Raw genomic sequence first — 20,934 nt, 5'->3', positions numbered from 1 at the left:
CGTCTCTGGCTTTTCAGACACTGGTGATTCGGCTTTCTCGGATATTGGAGACTTCGCGACCTCGGCAACTTCAGGAGATTTAGGAATGAGTTCAGAGGGTTTCTCCACAATGGGCAATTTTACGACCGTTTTTGGCTTTTCAGACACTGGTGATTCGGCTATCTCGGATATTGGAGACTTCGCGACCTCGGCAACTTCAGGAGATTTAGGAATGAGTTCAGAGGGTTTCTCCACAATGGGTAATTTTACGACCGGTTCCGGCTTTTCAGATACTGGTGTTTCGGCTTTCTCGGATATTGGAGACTTCGCGACCTCGGCAACTTCAGGAGATTTAGGAATGAGTTCAGAGGGTTTCTCCACAATGGGCAATTTTACGACCGGTTCTGTCTTTTCAGACACTGGTGTTTCGGCTATCTCGGATATTGGAGACTTCGCGACCTCTGCAACTTCAGGAGATTTAGGAATGAGTTCAGAGGGTTTCTCTACAATGGGCAATTTTACGACCGGTTCTGGCTTTTCAGACACTGGTGATTCGGCTATCTCGGATATTGGAGACTTCGCGACCTCGGCAACTTCAGGAGATTTAGGAATGAGTTCAGAGGGTTTCTCCACAATGGGCAATTTTACGACCGGTTCTGTCTTTTCAGACACTGGTGATTCGGCTATCTCGGATATTGGAGACTTCGCGACCTCTGCAACTTCAGGAGATTTAGGAATGAGTTCAGAGGGTTTCTCCACAATGGGCAATTTTACGACCGGTTCTGTCTTTTCAGACACTGGTGATTCGGCTTTCTCGGATATTGGAGACTTCGCGACCTCGGCAACTTCAGGAGATTTAGGAATGAGTTCAGAGGGTTTCTCCACAATGGGCAATTTTACGACCGGTTCTGGCTTTTCAGACACTGGTGATTCGGCTATCTCGGATATTGGAGACTTCGCGACCTCTGCAACTTCAGGAGATTTAGGAATGAGTTCAGAGGGTTTCTCCACAATGGGCAATTTTACGACCGGTTCTGTCTTTTCAGATACTGGTGTTTCGGCTTTCTCGGATATTGGAGACTTCGCGACCTCGGCAACTTCAGGAGATTTAGGAATGAGTTCAGAGGGTTTCTCCACAATGGGCAATTTTACGACCGGTTCTGTCTTTTCAGACACTGGTGATTCGGCTATCTCGGATATTGGAGACTTCGCGACCTCTGCAACTTCAGGAGATTTAGGAATGAGTTCAGAGGGTTTCTCTACAATGGGCAATTTTACGACCGGTTCTGTCTTTTCAGACACTGGTGTTTCGGCTTTGTCGGATATTGGAGACTTCGCGACCTCGGCAACGTCAGGAGATTTAGGAATGAGTTCAGAGGTTTTCTCTACAATGGGCAATTTTGCGACCGGTTCTGGCTTTTCAGACACTGGTGATTCGGCTTTCTCGGATATTGGAGAACTCGCGACCTCAGCAACTTCAGGAGTTTTAGGAATGAGTTCAGAGGGTTTCTCTACAATGGGCAATTTTACGACCGGTTCTGGCTTTTCAGACACTGGTGTTTCGGCTTTGTCGGATATTGGAGACTTCGCGACTTCGGCAACTTCAGGAGATTTAGGAATGAGTTCAGAGGGTTTCTCTACAATGGGCAATTTTACGACCGGTTCTGGCTTTTCAGACACTGGTGATTCGGCTTTCTCGGATATTGGAGAACTCGCGACCTCAGCAACTTCAGGAGATTTAGGAATGAGTTCAGAGGGTTTCTCTACAATGGGCAATTTTACGACCGGTTCTGGCTTTTCAGACACTGGTGTTTCGGCTTTGTCGGATATTGGAGACTTCGCGACCTCGGCAACGTCAGGAGATTTAGGAATGAGTTCAGAGGGTTTCTCTACAACGGGTAGTTTTACGACCGGCTCTGGCTTTTCAGACACTGGTGATTCGGCTTTCTCGGATATTGGAGAACTCGCGACCTCAGCAACTTCAGGAGATTTAAGATTGAGTTCAGAGGGTTTCTCTACAATGGGCAATTTTACGACCGGTTCTGGCTTTTCAGACACTGGTGTTTCGGCTTTGTCGGATATTGGAGACTTCGCGACCTCGACAACTTCAGGAGATTTAGGAATGAGTTCAGAGGGTTTCTCTACAATGGGCAATTTTACGACCGGTTCTGGCTTTTCAGACACTGGTGTTTCGGCTTTCTCGGATATTGGAGACTTCGCGACCTCGGCAACTTCAGGATATTTAGAAATGAGTTCAGAGGGTTTCTCCACAATGGGTAATTTTACGACCGGTTCCGGCTTTTCAGATACTGGTGTTTCGGCTTTCTCGGATATTGGAGACTTCGCGACCTCGGCAACTTCAGGAGATTTAGGAATGAGTTCAGAGGGTTTCTCTACAATGGGCAATTTTACGACCGGTTCTGGCTTTTCAGACACTGGTGATTCGGCTATCTCGGATATTGGAGACTTCGCGACCTCGGCAACTTCAGGAGATTTAGGAATGAGTTCAGAGGGTTTCTCCACAATGGGTAATTTTACGACCGTTTCTGGCTTTTCAGACACTGGTGTTTCGGCTTTCTCGGATATTGGAGACTTCGCGACCTCGGCAACTTCAGGAGATTTAGGAATGAGTTCAGAGGGTTTCTCCACAATGGGTAATTTTACGACCGTTTCTGGCTTTTCAGACACTGGTGTTTCGGCTTTCTCGGATATTGGAGACTTCGCGACGTCGGCAACTTCAGGAGATTTAGGAATGAGTTCAGAGGGTTTCTCTACAATGGGCAATTTTACGACCGGTTCTGGCTTTTCAGACACTGGTGATTCGGCTATCTCGGATATCGGAGACTTCGCGACCTCGGCAACTTCAGGAGATTTAGGAATGAGTTCAGAGGGTTTCTCTACAATGGGCAATTTTACGACCGGTTCTGGCATTTCAGACACTGGTGATTCGGCTACCTCGGATATCGGAGACTTCGCGACCTCGGCAACTTCAGGAGATTTAGGAATGAGTTCAGAGGGTTTCTCTACAATGGGCAATTTTACGACCGGTTCTGGCTTTTCAGACACTGGTGATGCGACTTTCTCGGATATTGGAGATTCCGCGACCTCGGCAACTTCAGGAGATTTAGGAATGAGTTCAGAGGGTTTCTCCACAATGGGTAATTTTACGACGGGTTCCGGCTTTTCAGACACTGGTGTTTCGGCTTTCTCGGATATTGGAGACATCGCGACCTCGGCAACTTCAGGAGATTTAGGAATGAGTTCAGAGGGTTTCTCCACAATGGGTAATTTTACGACCGGTTCCGGCTTTTCAGACACTGGTGTTTCGGCTTTCCCGGATATTGGAGACTTCGCGACCTCGGCAACTTCAGGAGATTTAGGAATGAGTTCAGAGGGTTTCTCCACAATGGGTAATTTTACGACCGGTTCCGGCTTTTCAGACACTGGTGTTTCGGCTTTCTCGGATATTGGAGACTTCGCGACCTCGGCAACTTCAGGAGATTTAGGAATGAGTTCAGAGGGTTTCTCTACAATGGGCAATTTTACGACCGGTTCTGGCTTTTCAGACACTGGTGATTCGGCTTTCTCGGATATTGGAGAACTCGCGACCTCAGCAACTTCAGGAGATTTAGGAATGGGTTCAGAGGGTTTCTCTACAATGGGCAATTTTAAGACCGGTTCTGTCTTTTCAGACACTGGTGATTCGGCTTTCTCGGATATTGGAGACTTCGCGACCTCGGCAACTTCAGGAGATTTAGGAATGAGTCCAGAGGGTTTCTCTACAACGGGTAGCTTTACGACCGGCTCTGGCTTTTCAGACACTGGTGTTTCGGCTTTCTCGGATATTGGAGACTTCGCGACCTCGGCAACTTCAGGAGATTTAGGAATGAGTTCAGAGGGTTTCTCCACAATGGGTAGTTTTACGACCGTCTCTGGCTTTTCAGACACTGGTGATTCGGCTTTCTCGGATATTGGAGACTTCGCGACCTCGGCAACTTCAGGAGATTTAGGAATGAGTTCAGAGGGTTGCTCCACAATGGGTAATTTTATGACCGTTTCTGGCTTTTCAGACACTGGTGTTTCGGCTTTCTCGGATATTGGAGACTTCGCGACCTCGGCAACTTCAGGAGATTTGGGAATGAGTTCAGAGGGTTTCTCTACAACGGGTAGTTTTACGACCGGCTCTGGCTTTTCAGACACTGGTGATTCGGCTTTCTCGGATATTGGAGAACTCGCGACCTCAGCAACTTCAGGAGATTTAGGAATGAGTTCAGAGGGTTTCTCTACAACGGGTAGTTTTACGACCGGCTCTGGCTTTTCAGACACTGGTGATTCGGCTTTCTCGGATATTGGAGACTTCGCGACCTCGGCAACTTCAGGAGATTTAGGAATGAGTTCAGAGGGTTTCTCTACAACGGGTAGTTTTACGACCGGCTCTGGCTTTTCAGACACTGGTGTTTCGGCTTTCTCGGATATTGGAGACTTCGCGACCTCGGCAACTTCAGGAGATTTAGGAATGAGTTCAGAGGGTTTCTCTACAACGGGTAGTTTTACGACCGGCTCTGGCTTTTCAGACACTGGTGATTCGGCTTTCTCGGATATTGGAGACTTCGCGACCTCGGCAACTTCAGGAGATTTAGGAATGAGTTCAGAGGGTTTCTCTACAACGGGTAGTTTTACGACCGGCTCTGGCTTTTCAGACACTGGTGTTTCGGCTTTCTCGGATATTGGAGACTTCGCGACCTCGGCAACTTCAGGAGATTTAGGAATGAGTTCAGAGGTTTTCTCCACAATGGGTAACTTTACGACCGGTTCCGGCTTTTCAGACACTGGTGTTTCGGCTTTCTCGGATATTGGAGACTTCGCGACCTCGGCAACTTCAGGAGATTTAGGAATGAGTTCAGAGGGTTTCTCCACAATGGGTAATTTTACGACCGTTTCTGGCTTTTCAGACACTGGTGTTTCGGCTTTTTCGGATATTGGAGACTTCGCGACCTCGGCAACTTCAGGAGATTTAGGAATGAGTTCAGAGGGTTTCTCTACAACGGGTAGTTTTACGACCGGCTCTGGCTTTTCAGACACTGGTGATTCGGCTTTCTCGGATATTGGAGAACTCGCGACCTCAGCAACTTCAGGAGATTTAGGAATGAGTTCAGAGGGTTTCTCTACAATGGGTAATTTTACGACCGTTTCTGGCTTTTCAGACACTGGTGATTCGGCTTTCTCGGATATTGGAGAACTCGCGACATCGGCAACTTCAGGAGATTTAGGAATGAGTTCAGAGGGTTTCTCTACAATGGATAATTTTACGACCGTTTCTGGCTTTTCAGAGACTGGTGTTTCGGCTTTCTCGGATATTGGAGATTTCGCGACCTCGGCAACTTCAGGAGATTTAGGAATGAGTTCAGAGGGTTTCTCCACAATGGGTAATTTTACAACCGGTTCCGGCTTTTCAGACACTGGTGTTTCGGCTTTCCCGGATATTGGAGACTTCGCGACCTCGGCAACGTCAGGAGATTTAGGAATGAGTTCAGAGGGTTTCTCCACAATGGGTAATTTTACGACCGGTTCTGGCTTTTCAGACACTGGTGATTCGGCTATCTCGGATATCGGAGACTTCGCGACCTCGGCAACTTCAGGAGATTTAGGAATGAGTTCAGAGGGTTTCTCTACAACGGGTAGTTTTACGACCGGCTCTGGCTTTTCAGACACTGGTGTTTCGGCTTTCTCGGATATTGGAGACTTCGCGACCTCGGCAACTTCAGGAGATTTAGGAATGAGTTCAGAGGTTTTCTCCACAATGGGTAACTTTACGACCGGTTCCGGCTTTTCAGACACTGGTGTTTCGGCTTTCTCGGATATTGGAGACTTCGCGACCTCGGCAACTTCAGGAGATTTAGGAATGAGTTCAGAGGGTTTCTCCACAATGGGTAATTTTACGACCGTTTCTGGCTTTTCAGACACTGGTGTTTCGGCTTTCTCGGATATTGGAGACTTCGCGACCTCGGCAACTTCAGGAGATTTAGGAATGAGTTCAGAGGGTTTCTCTACAACGGGTAGTTTTACGACCGGCTCTGGCTTTTCAGACACTGGTGATTCGGCTTTCTTGGATATTGGAGAACTCGCGACCTCAGCAACTTCAGGAGATTTAGGAATGAGTTCAGAGGGTTTCTCTACAATGGGTAATTTTACGACCGTTTCTGGCTTTTCAGACACTGGTGATTCGGCTTTCTCGGATATTGGAGAACTCGCGACATCGGCAACTTCAGGAGATTTAGGAATGAGTTCAGAGGGTTTCTCTACAATGGATAATTTTACGACCGTTTCTGGCTTTTCAGAGACTGGTGTTTCGGCTTTCTCGGATATTGGAGATTTCGCGACCTCGGCAACTTCAGGAGATTTAGGAATGAGTTCAGAGGGTTTCTCCACAATGGGTAATTTTACGACCGGTTCTGGCTTTTCAGACACTGGTGATGCGACTTTCTCCGATATTGGAGATTTCGCGACCTCGGCAGCTTCAGGAGATTTAGGAATGAGTTCAGAGGGTTTCTCCACAATGGGTAATTTTACGACCGGTTCTGGCTTTTCAGACACTGGTGATTCGGCTTTCTCGGATATTGGAGACTTCGCGACCTCGGCAACTTCAGGAGATTTAGGAATGAGTTCAGAGGGTTTCTCCACAATGGGTAATTTTACGACCGGTTCTGGCTTTTCAGACACTGGTGATTCGGCTATCTCGGATATCGGAGACTTCGCGACCTCGGCAACTTCAGGAGATTTAGGAATGAGTTCAGAGGGTTTCTCTACAATGGGCAATTTTACGACCGGTTCTGGCATTTCAGACACTGGTGATTCGGCTATCTCGGATATCGGAGACTTCGCGACCTCGGCAACTTCAGGAGATTTAGGAATGAGTTCAGAGGGTTTCTCCACAATGGGTAATTTTACGACCGGTTCTGGCTTTTCAGACACTGGTGATGCGACTTTCTCGGATATTGGAGATTCCGCGACCTCGGCAACTTCAGGAGATTTAGGAATGAGTCCAGAGGGTTTCTCTACAACGGGTAGTTTTACGACCGGCTCTGGCTTTTCAGACACTGGTGTTTTGGCTTTCTCGGATATTGGAGACTTCGCGACCTCGGCAACTTCAGGAGATTTAGGAATGATTTCAGAGGGTTTCTCTACAATGGATAATTTTACGACCGGTTCCGGCTTTTCAGACACTGGTGATTCGGCTTTCTCGGATATTGGAGAACTCGCGACCTCAGCAACTTCAGGAGATTTAGGAATGAGTTCAGAGGGTTTCTCTACAACGGGTAGTTTTACGACCGGTTCCGGCTTTTCAGACACTGGTGTTTCGGCTTTCCCGGATATTGGAGACTTCGCGACCTCGGCAACTTCAGGAGATTTAGGAATGAGTTCAGAGGGTTTCTCTACAACGGGTAGTTTTACGACCGGCTCTGGCTTTTCAGACACTGGTGTTTCGGTTTTCTTGGATATTGGAGATTTCGCGACCTCGGAAAATTCAGGAGATTTAGGAATGAGTTCAGAGGGTTTCTCCACAATGGGTAATTTTACGACCGGTTCCGGCTTTTCAGACACTGGTGTTTCGGCTTTCTCGGATATTGGAGACTTCGCGACCTCGGCAACTTCAGGAGATTTAGGAATGAGTTCAGAGGGTTTCTCTACAATGGGTAATTTTACGACCGGTTCTGGCTTTTCAGACACTGGTAATGCGACTTTCTCGGATATTGGAGACTTCGCGACCTCGGCAACTTCAGGAGATTTAGGAATGAGTTCAGAGGGTTTCTCTACAATGGGTAATTTTACGACCGGTTCTGGCTTTTCAGACACTGGTGATGCGACTTTCTCGGATATTGGAGATTTCGCGACCTCGGCAACTTCAGGAGATTTAGGAATGAGTTCAGAGGGTTTCTCCACAATGGGTAATTTTACGACCGGTTCTGGCTTTTCAGACACTGGTGATGCGACTTTCTCGGATATTGGAGATTTCGCGACCTCGGCAACTTCAGGAGATTTAGGAATGAGTTCAGAGGGTTTCTCTACAATGGGTAATTTTACGACCGGTTCTGGCTTTTCAGACACTGGTGATGCGACTTTCTCGGATATTGGAGACTTCGCGACCTCGGCAACTTCAGGAGATTTAGGAATGAGTTCAGAGGGTTTCTCTACAATGGGTAATTTTACGACCGGTTCTGGCTTTTCAGACACTGGTGATGCGACTTTCTCGGATATTGGAGATTTCGCGACCTCGGCAACTTCAGAAGATTTAGGAATGAGTTCAGAGGGTTTCTCTACAATGGGTAATTTTACGACCGGTTCTGGCTTTTCAGACACTGGTGATGCGACTTTCTCGGATATTGGAGATTTCGCGACCTCGGCAACTTCAGGAGATTTAGGAATGAGTTCAGAGGGTTTCTCTACAATGGGTAATTTTACGACCGGTTCTGGCTTTTCAGACACTGGTGATGCGACTTTCTCGGATATTGGAGATTTCGCGACCTCGGCAACTTCAGGAGATTTAGGAATGAGTTCAGAGGGTTTCTCCACAATGGGTAATTTTACGACCGGTTCTGGCTTTTCAGACACTGGTGATGCGACTTTCTCGGATATTGGAGATTTCGCGACCTCGGCAACTTCAGGAGATTTAGGAATGAGTTCAGAGGGTTTCTCCGCAATGGGTAATTTTACGACCGGTTCCAGCTTTTCAGATACTGGTGTTTCGGCTTTCTCGGATATTGGAGACTTCGCGACCTCGGCAACTTCAGGAGATTTAAGAATGAGTTCAGAGGGTTTCTCCACAATCGGTAATTTTACGACCGGTTCTGGCTTTTCAGACACTGGTGTTTCGGCTTTCTCGGATATTGGAGACTTCGCGACCTCGGCAACTTCAGGAGATTTAGGAATGAGTTTAGAGGGTTTCTCCACAATGGGTAATTTTACGACCGGTTCTGGCTTTTCAGACACTGGTGTTTCGGCTTTCTCGGATATTGGAGACTTCGCGACCTCGGCAACTTCAGGAGATTTAAGAATGAGTTCAGAGGGTTTCTCCACAATCGGTAATTTTACGACCGGTTCCAGCTTTTCAGATACTGGTGTTTCGGCTTTCTCGGATATTGGAGACTTCGCGACCTCGGCAACTTCAGGAGATTTAAGAATGAGTTCAGAGGGTTTCTCCACAATCGGTAATTTTACGACCGGTTCTGGCTTTTCAGACACTGGTGTTTCGGCTTTCTCGGATATTGGAGACTTCGCGACCTCGGCAACTTCAGGAGATTTAGGAATGAGTTTAGAGGGTTTCTCCACAATGGGTAATTTTACGACCGGTTCTGGCTTTTCAGACACTGGTGTTTCGGCTTTCTCGGATATTGGAGACTTCGCGACCTCGGCAACTTCAGGAGATTTAAGAATGAGTTCAGAGAGTTTCTCCACAATGGGTAATATTACGACCGGTTCCGGCTTTTCAGACACTGGTGTTTCGGCTTTCTCGGATATTGGAGACTTCGCGACCTCGGCAACTTCAGGAGATTTAAGAATGAGTTCAGAGGGTTTCTCCACAATGGGTAATTTTACGACCGGTTCTGGCTTTTCAGACACTGGTGTTTCGGCTTTCTCGGATATTGGAGACTTCGCGACCTCGGCAACTTCAGGAGATTTAAGAATGAGTTCAGAGGGTTTCTCCACAATGGGTAATTTTACGACCGGTTCTGGCTTTTCAGATACTGGTGTTTCGGCTTTCTCGGATATTGGAGACTTCGCGACCTCGGCAACTTCAGGAGATTTAAGAATGAGTTCAGAGGGTTTCTCCACAATGGGTAATTTTACGACCGGTTCCGGCTTTTCAGACACTGGTGTTTCGGCTTTCTCGGATATTGGAGACTTCGCGACCTCGGCAACTTCAGGAGATTTAGGAATGAGTTCAGAGGGTTTCTCCACAATGGGTAATTTTACGACCGGTTCCGGCTTTTCAGATACTGGTGTTTCGGCTTTCTCAGATATTGGAGACTTCGCGACCTCGGCAACTTCAGGAGATTTAGGAATGAGTTCAGAGGGTTTCTCCACAATGGGTAATTTTACAACCGGTTCCGGCTTTTCAGATACTGGTGTTCCGGCTTTCTCTGATATTGGAGACTTCGCGACCTCGGCAACTTCAGGAGATTTAGGAATGAGTTCAGAGGGTTTCTCCACAATGGGTAATTTTACGACCGGTTCCGGCTTTTCAGACACTGGTGTTTCGGCTTTCTCGGATATTGGAGACTTCGCGACCTCGGCAACTTCAGGAGATTTAGGAATGAGTTCAGAGGGTTTCTCTACAACGGGTAGTTTTACGACCGTCTCTGGCTTTTCAGACACTGGTGATTCGGCTTTCTTGGATATTGGAGAACTCGCGACCTCAGCAACTTCAGGAGATTTAGGAATGAGTTCAGAGGGTTTCTCTACAACGGGTAGTTTTACGACCGGCTCTGGCTTTTCAGACACTGGAGATTCGGCTTTCTCGGATATTGGAGAACTCGCGACCTCATCAACTTCAGGAGATTTAGAAATGAGTTCAGAGGGTTTCTCCACAATGGGTAATTTTACGACCGGTTCCGGCTTTTCAGATACTGGTGTTTCGGCTTTCTCGGATATTGGAGACTTCGCGACCTCGGCAACTTCATGAGATTTAGGAATGAGTTCAGAGGGTTTCTCCACAATGGGTAATTTTACGACCGCTTCTGGCTTTTCAGACACTGGTGTTTCGGCTTTCTCGGATATTGGAGACTTCTTGACCTCGGCAACTTCAGGAGATTTAGGAATGAGTTCAGAGGGTTTCTCTACAATGGGCAATTTTACGACCGGTTCTGGCTTTTCAGACACTGGTGTTTCGGCTTTGTCGGATATTGGAGACTTCGCGACCTCGGCAACTTCAGGAGATTTAGGAATGAATTCAGAGGGTTTCTCTACAATGGGCAATTTTACGACCAGTTCTGGCTTTTCAGATACTGGTGATTCGGCTTTCTCGGATATTGGAGAACTTGCGACCTCAGCAACTTCAGGAGATTTAGGAATGAGTTCAGAGGGTTTCTCTACAATAGGCAATTTTACGACCGGTTCTGGCTTTTCAGACACTGGTGTTTCGGCTTTGTCGGATATTGGAGACTTCGCGACCTCGGCAACTTCAGGAGATTTAGGAATGAGTTCAGAGGGTTTCTCTACAATGGGCAATTTTACGACCGGTTCTGGCTTTTCAGACACTGGTGATTCGGCTTTCTCGGATATTGGAGAACTCGCGACCTCAGCAACTTCAGGAGATTTAGGAATGAGTTCAGAGGGTTTCTCTACAATGGGCAATTTTACGACCGGTTCTGGCTTTTCAGACACTGGTGTTTCGGCTTTGTCGGATATTGGAGACTTCGCGACCTCGGCAACGTCAGGAGATTTAGGAATGAGTTCAGAGGGTTTCTCTACAACGGGTAGTTTTACGACCGGCTCTGGCTTTTCAGACACTGGTGATTCGGCTTTCTCGGATATTGGAGAACTCGCGACCTCAGCAACTTCAGGAGATTTAGGAATGAGTTCAGAGGGTTTCTCTACAATGGGTAATTTTACGACCGGTTCTGGCTTTTCAGACACTGGTGTTTCGGCTTTGTCGGATATTGGAGACTTCGCGACCTCGGCAACGTCAGGAGATTTAGGAATGAGTTCAGAGGGTTTCTCTACAACGGGTAGTTTTACGACCGGCTCTGGCTTTTCAGACACTGGTGATTCGGCTTTCTCGGATATTGGAGAACTCGCGACCTCAGCAACTTCAGGAGATTTAGGAATGAGTTCAGAGGGTTTCTCTACAATGGGCAATTTTACGACCGGTTCTGGCTTTTCAGACACTGGTGTTTCGGCTTTGTCGGATATTGGAGACTTCGCGACCTCGGCAACGTCAGGAGATTTAGGAATGAGTTCAGAGGGTTTCTCTACAATGGGCAATTTTACGACCGGTTCTAGCTTTTCAGACACTGGTGTTTCGGCTTTCTCGGATATTGGAGTCTTCGCGACCTCGGCAACTTCAGGAGATTTAGGAATGAGTTCAGAGGGTTTCTCCACAATGGGTAATTTTACGACCGGTTCCGGCTTTTCAGATACTGGTGTTTCGGCTTTCTCGGATATTGGAGACTTCGCGACCTCGGCAACTTCAGGAGATTTAGGAATGAGTTCAGAGGGTTTCTCTACAATGGGCAATTTTACGACCGGTTCTGGCTTTTCAGACACTGGTGATTCGGCTATCTCGGATATTGGAGACTTCGCGACCTCGGCAACTTCAAGAGATTTAGGAATGAGTTCAGAGGGTTTCTCTACAATGGGCAATTTTACGACCGGTTCTGGCTTTTCAGACACTGGTGTTTCGGCTTTCTCGGATATTGGAGACTTCGCGACCTCGGCAACTTCAGGAGATTTAGGAATGAGTTCAGAGGGTTTCTCCACAATGGGTAATTTTACGACCGGTTCCGGCTTTTCAGATACTGGTGTTTCGGCTTTCTCGGATATTGGAGACTTCGCGACCTCGGCAACTTCAGGAGATTTAGGAATGAGTTCAGAGGGTTTCTCCACAATGGGTAATTTTACGACCGGTTCCGGCTTTTCAGATACTGGTGTTTCGGCTTTCTCGGATATTGGAGACTTCGCGACCTCGGCAACTTCAGGAGATTTAGGAATGAGTTCAGAGGGTTTCTCCACAATGGGTAATTTTACGACCGGTTCCGGCTTTTCAGACACTGGTGTTTCGGCTTTCTCGGATATTGGAGACTTCGCGACCTCGGCAACTTCAGGAGATTTAGGAATGAGTTCAGAGTGTTTCTCTACAACGGGTAGTTTTACGACCGGCTCTGGCTTTTCAGACACTGGTGATTCGGCTTTCTCGGATATTGGAGAACTCGCGACCTCGGCAACTTCAGGAGATTTAGGAATGAGTTCAGAGGGTTTCTCTACAATGGGCAATTTTACGACCGGTTCTGGCTTTTCAGACACTGGTGATTCGGCTATCTCGGATATCGGAGACTTCGCGACCTCGGCAACTTCAGGAGATTTAGGAATGAGTTCAGAGGGTTTCTCTACAACGGGTAGTTTTACGACCGGCCCTGGCTTTTCAGACACTGGTGATTCGGCTTTCTCGGATATTGGAGAACTCGCGACCTCAGCAACTTCAGGAGATTTAGGAATGAGTTCAGAAGGTTTCTCTACAATGGGTAATTTTACGACCGGTTCTGGCTTTTCAGACACTGGTGATTCGGCTTTCTCGGTTATCGGAGACTTCGCGACCTCGGTAACTTCAGGAGATTTAGGAATGAGTTCAGAGGGTTTCTCCACAATGGGTAATTTTACGACCGGTTCCGGCTTTTCAGATACTGGTGTTTCGGCTTTCTCGGATATTGGAGACTTCGCGACCTCGGTAACTTCAGGAGATTTAGGAATGAGTTCAGAGGGTTTCTCCACAATGGGTAATTTTACGACCGGTTCCGGCTTTTCAGATACTGGTGTTTCGGCTTTCTCGGATATTGGAGACTTTGCGACCTCGGCAACTTCAGGAGATTTAGGAATGTGTTCAGAGGGTTTCTCTACAACGGGTAGTTTTACGACCGGCTCTGGCTTTTCAGACACTGGTGATTCGGCTTTCTCGGATATTGGAGAACTCGCGACCTCGGCAACTTCAGGAGATTTAGGAATGAGTTCAGAGGGTTTCTCTACAATGGGCAATTTTACGACCGGTTCTGGCTTTTCAGACACTGGTGTTTCGGCTATCTCGGATATCGGAGACTTCGCGACCTCGGCAACTTCAGGAGATTTAGGAATGAGTTCAGAGGGTTTCTCTACAATGGGTAATTTTACGACCGGCCCTGGCTTTTCAGACACTGGTGATTCGGCTTTCTCGGATATTGGAGAACTCGCGACCTCGGCAACTTCAGGAGATTTAGGAATGAGTTCAGAGGGTTTCTCTACAATGGGCAATTTTACGACCGGTTCTGGCTTTTCAGACACTGGTGATTCGGCTATCTCGGATATCGGGGACTTCGCGACCTCGGCAACTTCAGGAGATTTAGGAATGAGTTCAGAGGGTTTCTCTACAACGGGTAGTTTTACGACCGGCCCTGGCTTTTCAGACACTGGTGATTCGGCTTTCTCGGATATTGGAGAACTCGCGACCTCAGCAACTTCAGGAGATTTAGGAATGAGTTCAGAAGGTTTCTCTACAATGGGTAATTTTACGACCGGTTCTGGCTTTTCAGACACTGGTGATTCGGCTTTCTCGGTTATCGGAGACTTCGCGACCTCGGTAACTTCAGGAGATTTAGGAATGAGTTCAGAGGGTTTCTCCACAATGGGTAATTTTACGACCGGTTCCGGCTTTTCAGATACTGGTGTTTCGGCTTTCTCGGATATTGGAGACTTCGCGACCTCGGCAACTTCAGGAGATTTAGGAATGAGTTCAGAGGGTTTCTCCACAATGGGTAATTTTACGACCGGTTCCGGCTTTTCAGATACTGGTGTTTCGGCTTTCTCGGATATTGGAGACTTCGCGACCTCGGCAAGTTCAGGAGATTTAGGAATGAGTTCAGAGGGTTTCTCTACAACGGGTAGTTTTACGACCGGCTCTGGCTTTTCAGACACTGGTGATTCGGCTTTCTCGGATATTGGAGAACTCGCGACCTCGGCAACTTCAGGAGATTTAGGAATGAGTTCAGAGGGTTTCTCTACAATGGGCAATTTTACGACCGGTTCTGGCTTTTCAGACACTGGTGATTCGGCTTTCTCGAATATCGGAGACTTCGCGACCTCGGCAACTTCAGGAGATTTAGGAATGAGTTCAGAGGGTTTCTCTACAACGGGTAATTTTACGACCGGCCCTGGCTTTTCAGACACTGGTGATTCGGCTTTCTCGGTTATCGGAGACTTCGCGACCTCGGCAACTTCAGGAGATTTAGGAATGAGTTCAGAAGGTTTCTCTACAATGGGTAATTTTACGACCGTTTCTGTCTTTTCAGACACTGGTGATTCGACTTTCTCGAATATCGGAGACTTCGCGACCTCGGCAACTTCAGGAGATTTAGGAATGAGTTCAGAAGGTTTCTCTACAATGGGTAATTTTACGACCGGTTCTGGCTTTTCAGACACTGGTGATTCGGCTTTCTCGGTTATCGGAGACTTCGCGACCTCGGTAACTTCAGGAGATTTAGGAATGAGTTCAGAGGGTTTCTCTACAATGGGCAATTTTACGACCGGTTCTGGCTTTTCAGACACTGGTGTTTCGGCTATCTCGGATATCGGAGACTTCGCGACCTCGGCAACTTCAGGAGATTTAGGAATGAGTTCAGAAGGTTTCTCTACAACGGGTAATTTTACGACCGGCCCTGGCTTTTCAGACACTGGTGATTCGGCTTTCTCGGATATCGGAGACTTCGCGACCTCGGCAACTTCAGGAGATTTAGGAATGAGTTCAGAGGGTTTCTCTACAATGGGTAATTTTACGACCGTTTCTGGCTTTTCAGACACTGGTGATTCGACTTTCTCGAATATCGGAGACTTCGCGACCTCGGCAACTTCAGGAGATTTAGGAATGAGTTCAGAGGGTTTCTCTACAAAAGGTAGTTTTACGACCGGCTCTAACTTTTCAGACACTGGTGATTCGGCTTTCTCGGATATCGGAGACTTCGCGACCTCGGCAACTTCAGGAGATTTAGGAATGAGTTCAGAGGGTTTCTCTACAATGGGTAATTTTACGACCGTTTCTGGCTTTTCAGACACTGGTGATTCGACTTTCTCGAATATCGGAGACTTCGCGACCTCGGCAACTTCAGGAGATTTAGGAATGAGTTCAGAAGATTTCTCTACAATGGGTAATTTTACGACCGGTTCTGGCTTTTCAGACACTGGTGATTCGGCTTTCTCGGATATCGGAGACTTCGCGACCTCGGCAACTTCAGGAGATTTAGGAATGAGTTCAGAAGGTTTCTCTACAATGGGTAATTTTACGACCGGTTCTGGCTTTTCAGACACTGGTGATTCGGCTTTCTCGGTTATCGGAGACTTCGCGACCTCGGCAACTTCAGGAGATTTAGGAATGATTTCAGAGGGTTTCTCTACAATGGGTAATTTTACGACCGGTTCTGGCTTTTCAGACACGAGTAATTCGACTTTCTCGGATATTGGAGGCTTCGCGACCTCGACAACTTCAGGAGTTGTTCGAATGAGTTCAGAAGGTTTCTCTACAATGGCTACTTTTACGACCGGCTTTAGTTTTTCAGACAGCGGTAATTCGCCTTTCTCGTATATTGGAGATTTCCCAACCTCGACAACTTCAGGAGATTTAGAAACGAGTTGTGAGGGCTTCTCTACAACAAGTACTTTTACGACCGGTTCAAACCTTTCAGTCACTGGGGACTCATCTTTCTCGGATATTGTAGATTTTTTAATCTCGTCAGCTTCGGGAGTTTTTGGAACGATTTCAGACTTTTTCCCAACAGTAAACACTATTGAAACCTGTTCAGGTATTTCAGTCACTATTTTTTCGTCTGTTGCATCTATTGAGCGAACAAGCTCTATCTCAACAATTTTGCTGGATTTAGTTGCCATGTCTTTTAGTTCTTCATATTCGTATGCCTTTCCATCTGTTAGATATTTTTTTGACTCTAGTGTTTTTGACACACTTGTTTCTTCAGTTCTTTCCTGAATATCAGACGTTATTTTTCCTTTGGTTGTTACTCTTTTCTGTTCCGTACTTATATCTTCCTTTTTATATTCTCCATCGCTATCTTTTTCTGGTATTGTTGATGGTATCACTTGAACCAACAACCCTTCTGGCGTAGGTGTTAAATCTGGCTTTAATTCTTTCACATCTTCCCGTATTTGTTTTGATGCTTGTAATACTTCGAACATTAATTTCTGCACATCGGTCTGGGTAATTGGTATATTGGTTTCTCTCTTATCCCATTCTAATGTTTGTGGTGATATTCTCTTTACTACCTCTTTTTCATCAATTTTTTCTATATGTGTATCTCGCTCTAAACTAGTGCTTATTTTTTCAGATTCGATTATTTCTGAGGGTAATGCTATGGTGGATATTAATTTGGCATGTGCAGCAATAGCTTTTTTAACAACCTGCGGTGTTCCACCCGTTTCGCCTTCTTCATCGCCTTCTAACTTTTCAGGTAAGGGCTCTTTTAGTTCACCCGAGGAGATGGTTTCCTCTTCAATTACTTGTACAGGATATTTTGGTTTGACATGGAGCTTGATACACGGTGGTTCTACACAAGGTTCAGTTTTATCTAAACTATCCTGAATTATAATATCTTGCCGGCTCTGTTTAAGTTCGTCTTGCAATTTCTGTTGATCGATTATGTCTTTTTCGATGGAAGCTAGGCATGTTTTCAGTTCTTCTTCAGTGTATTGTTTCTCGGTAAATGGTTCTTTTTTGTATTTGTAGGCAATTTTTTTTACGGGAGTGCCTTCTTGCGATTTGGAAATTAATTCTTCGAACATATTGCGTTTGTCTTTAACCGATTTATATATTTCTTCCGGTTCGTCATCAATATATTGAACTTTCTGGAATAGGGTATCCTCTAAGTATGTTTCCTGTTTAAAGGAGGATTCCGCAATGCTCGATGGGATTTTAGGTATATCGGCGGATGTAGGTCTGTCTTTGGGTAACACTTTTACCTGCATTTGTTCGTCCAAACCTTCTGCGCTAAATATTTTTTGTAGTTCGGCGATTTTTCTACCAATATGTTTCGTTGGAGTTGACGTAGCAGTCTTGCTGATGCTCGACGATTTCTCACTGAAATCCTCCACTTGCTCTTTGACGATCTGTTCACTGATCGATTCCATTTTGTACTCGTCATCATCGACTTGGGCTAGAGTTTCCGTGGACGCTCTTAAGACCTCCTCTTCTTTCATACTTGAGAGTTCATCTTCCGAGTCTACGATGTCCCTTCTTTTCCTTTTGAGTTCGGTTTTAAATGTGTGCCGACCTGTCTGTTCCTCGATCATTCGAATCTTCGCCTTAACATCCCCGGAACCTCTCCTTCGAGTTAAAATTTCCTCGTCTTTCAGCATGTCCGCCGTTGACAACGGTGGGCTCTCTTCGACTTTAATAGGACTATTCGAAGCGTCCTTAGTATCTATTTGATCAGTGATGGTGGCGGCCTCGGAGGTATCGACTTGGGATACCGGAAAATCGATTGGACTTGTGGCGGTCTCCATCAAATGTATCAAATCATCGGTCTCCTGATGAATAGTCTCGTCTGCCTGAATGGGACTCAATCCTGCGTCAGTGCACTCACCTTCTTCGATCTCATTCGTGTCGGAAATGAAGCCGGTTGTTTGAACACCTAGAGCACCAAGAGCCTGTTTACCTAAACTTAGGGTTTCCGTGGTGGTACCGCGAGTTAAGGATATGCCGGTATCGGTGATGGGATGGGAGGCGCTGTCGTCGCTGATCGACGTAGCAAAGTCGGAGATATTGTTCGCGTTATCGTAAGTGTAAATATGTTTAGTACCGCTGAAATTTACCGTTTCTTCGCGCTTTTTCGTATCGATTACCCGCTCGCCCGTGGGAATAATGTACTGTTTTTCGCCCTCCAGCTCGGTATCTTCGAAATATTTGAATTTCTCCGTATCCGCGCTAGACGTTATACCCACGTCGAATTTCTGAGAGGTCTCGGTGCCGGTATTGTCGCGTCTGAACGTAGTTACCGATATATGCGATTGAGATTTTATCGAGATTTCGACGTCCTTCCGACCGTAAAGAGTCAAGCGACTCTCGGCGGTCGCGGAGGCGTCTTTGGTTCGAACTTCCTTTCGACCGATTATCAATTCCAAACTAGGTTTGTCCGAGGACGAGGCGGGGGATATATCGGGACTGGGATCTAGGTCTTTCTTAGAGGGCGGGGAGGTACCTTTATGGACGTGTCTTACGTGACCTCGATAAGATATATCGTCCACGGGCAGACCAGTTACTTCTCTTTCATTGACGTCGGTCGAGATACGTATGGTGGAGTAGCTCGCCTCCTTATCCGACGATTTCGTCGTGATACTGGTGGTTTCGCCCTTATAGGCTAGCCTGACTTTTTCAGGGGTCGTTTTCAGAGCGACCTTTTCCTCGGTCGGTACGCCGGTCTTGCCGGCACCGCCGTGCAATCTTTCTACAGTCTTTCTCTCCTTTCTCTCCCAGTCTTCCGGCTTCTTCGAGTCCTTCGCTCCTTTCTCCTCGGGAGAGGAGGAGAAACTCCTCAGGCAAAGTTCGCCGGGGCGGGTCGGCTCCTTCTCGCCCGCCTTAACATTAACTAAACCTACTTTCGCAATTCCTGTTAAGTTTCTATGTCTAGTGGAAGGCAGTAGATCTGAGGTAGCGTCAAAACTATCTATCACATCTGCGTTATCTAAGTCTTCGGTTGAGGCTAAACGCTTTCGTGGACCGACGAAGTATCTCGCCTGGTGCTGGTAATATCTGGCGACGTCCTCGTAGGGCGTCACCTCCTGGATATCGATATCGCCGAGGTCTTCGCGCGGAGAGTCGAACACGTCAGGGAAGTCGGACTGAGTGCGTGGCGAGGCCTCGCCGGGAGTAGGCGTTTCTAACAGACACTGACCCTCGCGGAACCCGTCAGTATCCAGAGAGTCGTCGTCATCTTGCGGTGACGCACTCGACACTGTCGCAAGGAGAAAAACTTCGGTTGGAATTCAAACGCTACTAGGGGTGAATATGACTTATATGTTTCGGGTATTGTTTATGTATACTTATTTAGTATTTTACTTATTTTTAAGGCCGTTCATGTGCAACTGACATAAATGTACGCTGATCAGAAAATAAATCATAGGCTCAACACCTCTCGCACATACATGATACATGAAACAGGGATAGTGTACAAGTCTGAGATGGAACAGAGATATAGTGGAGTGGATACGACAGCGATTCGGATAAAATATAAAGCTGCTATGACATTCCGCAGTAAAAATCTGAAAAGCGTCTACGATTGATAAACAGCATTTTCCCCGATAGCATCGCGGAAAACGGAACTGTTTTTGTAATCTCTATCGCTATGCCCAATACTAGCAGCAAGGTTCAAAGCAGAGAGGAATCGATCGCTAAAACCTTCCGGCTTTACGGCGATCGGTCCGGATTCCTCGCCTCTAATTTAATTACTGACCTTTTTGTAGCCTTTGCTACTAGAAGTCCGAGGCTGGTCATTGGCTCATTTCGTTTTTACATACTTTGTTCACACGATTCATCGCATTTCTCTTAGTGACACACGGACAAAAACATAGTCAACGAAGTGGATGAACAAAATATGTAATCATGCAGACACAAAAACACGAAATTCAAAATCATAATTTACCAGTAAGTTAAATGTCCCTGGAGTTTGCAAAAACGGTCTTTTGATAAAATCGGATATGAATGAATTGTGAGGCTTTTCGTTTCAACTAATGTTAGTGTTTACATTATTGGGGAGGGAGGGTTAAGTGTTGATGGGATGGAGACTGTGCATGTTGATATTGAAAAGATTCTTTTCATGATTAGAACAAATAATTTAAGACCTGATAACGTTCCTCAGATGTGTGGTGCTTCATCAATAAACAGTCTTAAATTATTTGCGCTGTATTCTCTTTGTTCATTAATTTTCATAATAAGCGGGGTGTTTTCACGCATCAGATCACGAATCACACAGCAAAACAAAAAAAGGGACGCACACAAGAACAAATACAAACTACAAGACATGCTCTCGACAGAAATGTACAATTTATTTTCAGATATTGAGTTTTAACATAAAGCACAAGACACTCCATAACAATATTTGTGAACGCGCCATAAAATTTAGTCATGCCATAACAGAACTGAGTTGTAACATACCATCAAATATCCCTTAGCTTCAAGGTACAAACATAAGCTTCAGCCAGTGGCCCGAAACTTAA

The 20,934-nt window shown here is 46.4% G+C and overlaps 2 protein-coding genes across 2 annotated transcripts in view; both read right to left on the bottom strand.

The window, feature by feature from the left end:
* The window catches only part of LOC143198708 (uncharacterized), a 113,146-nt gene extending 107,733 nt beyond the window's left edge, over positions 1 to 5,413 (bottom strand). The window contains exons 1-3 of the mRNA XM_076408069.1: positions 5,314 to 5,413; positions 4,975 to 5,186; positions 3,715 to 4,848 (exon numbers count right to left, since the gene is read on the bottom strand). Coding sequence (XP_076264184.1) covers positions 3,715 to 4,848; positions 4,975 to 5,186; position 5,314 — 1,347 coding nt within the window. The 5' untranslated portion in view covers positions 5,315 to 5,413. The remainder of the gene's footprint in view (positions 1 to 3,714; positions 4,849 to 4,974; positions 5,187 to 5,313) is intronic.
* Positions 5,412 to 19,704, bottom strand: LOC143198707 (uncharacterized). Its single transcript, XM_076408068.1, has 7 exons — positions 15,811 to 19,704; positions 14,677 to 15,432; positions 13,039 to 14,550; positions 10,459 to 11,904; positions 6,361 to 10,140; positions 5,471 to 5,982; positions 5,412 to 5,427 (listed from the first exon to the last, which is right to left on the bottom strand). The coding sequence occupies exons 1-7, from the start codon at positions 18,223 to 18,225 to the stop codon at positions 5,412 to 5,414; spliced, it is 10,437 nt and encodes a 3,478-aa protein (XP_076264183.1). The 5' UTR covers positions 18,226 to 19,704.
* Between the last annotated feature and the right edge of the window lie 1,230 nt (positions 19,705 to 20,934).

This window comes from Rhynchophorus ferrugineus, unplaced genomic scaffold (assembly GCF_030347505.1).
Source record: "Rhynchophorus ferrugineus isolate W39M unplaced genomic scaffold, kcgeb_rfMv2 rfM6, whole genome shotgun sequence".
Lineage (NCBI taxonomy): Eukaryota > Metazoa > Arthropoda > Insecta > Coleoptera > Curculionidae > Rhynchophorus > Rhynchophorus ferrugineus.
Note: the sequence above shows the minus strand (reverse complement) of the source record. Positions and strands in the feature narration are given on the sequence as shown.

Bases quoted from the DNA above. Each gene is read 5' to 3' on its own strand.
- LOC143198707 (XM_076408068.1), bottom strand. From the start codon at position 18,225: ATGGAGACCGCCACAAGTCCAATCGATTTTCCGGTATCCCAAGTCGAT. The intron at 15,433-15,810 runs GTCGCGAAGTCT...GAAGTTGCCGAG, and splicing joins AATCTCCTGAAGTTGCCGAG to GTCGCGAAGTCTCCGATATC. The intron at 14,551-14,676 runs GTCGCGAGTTCT...GAACTTGCCGAG, and splicing joins AATCTCCTGAAGTTGCCGAG to GTCGCGAAGTCTCCAATATC.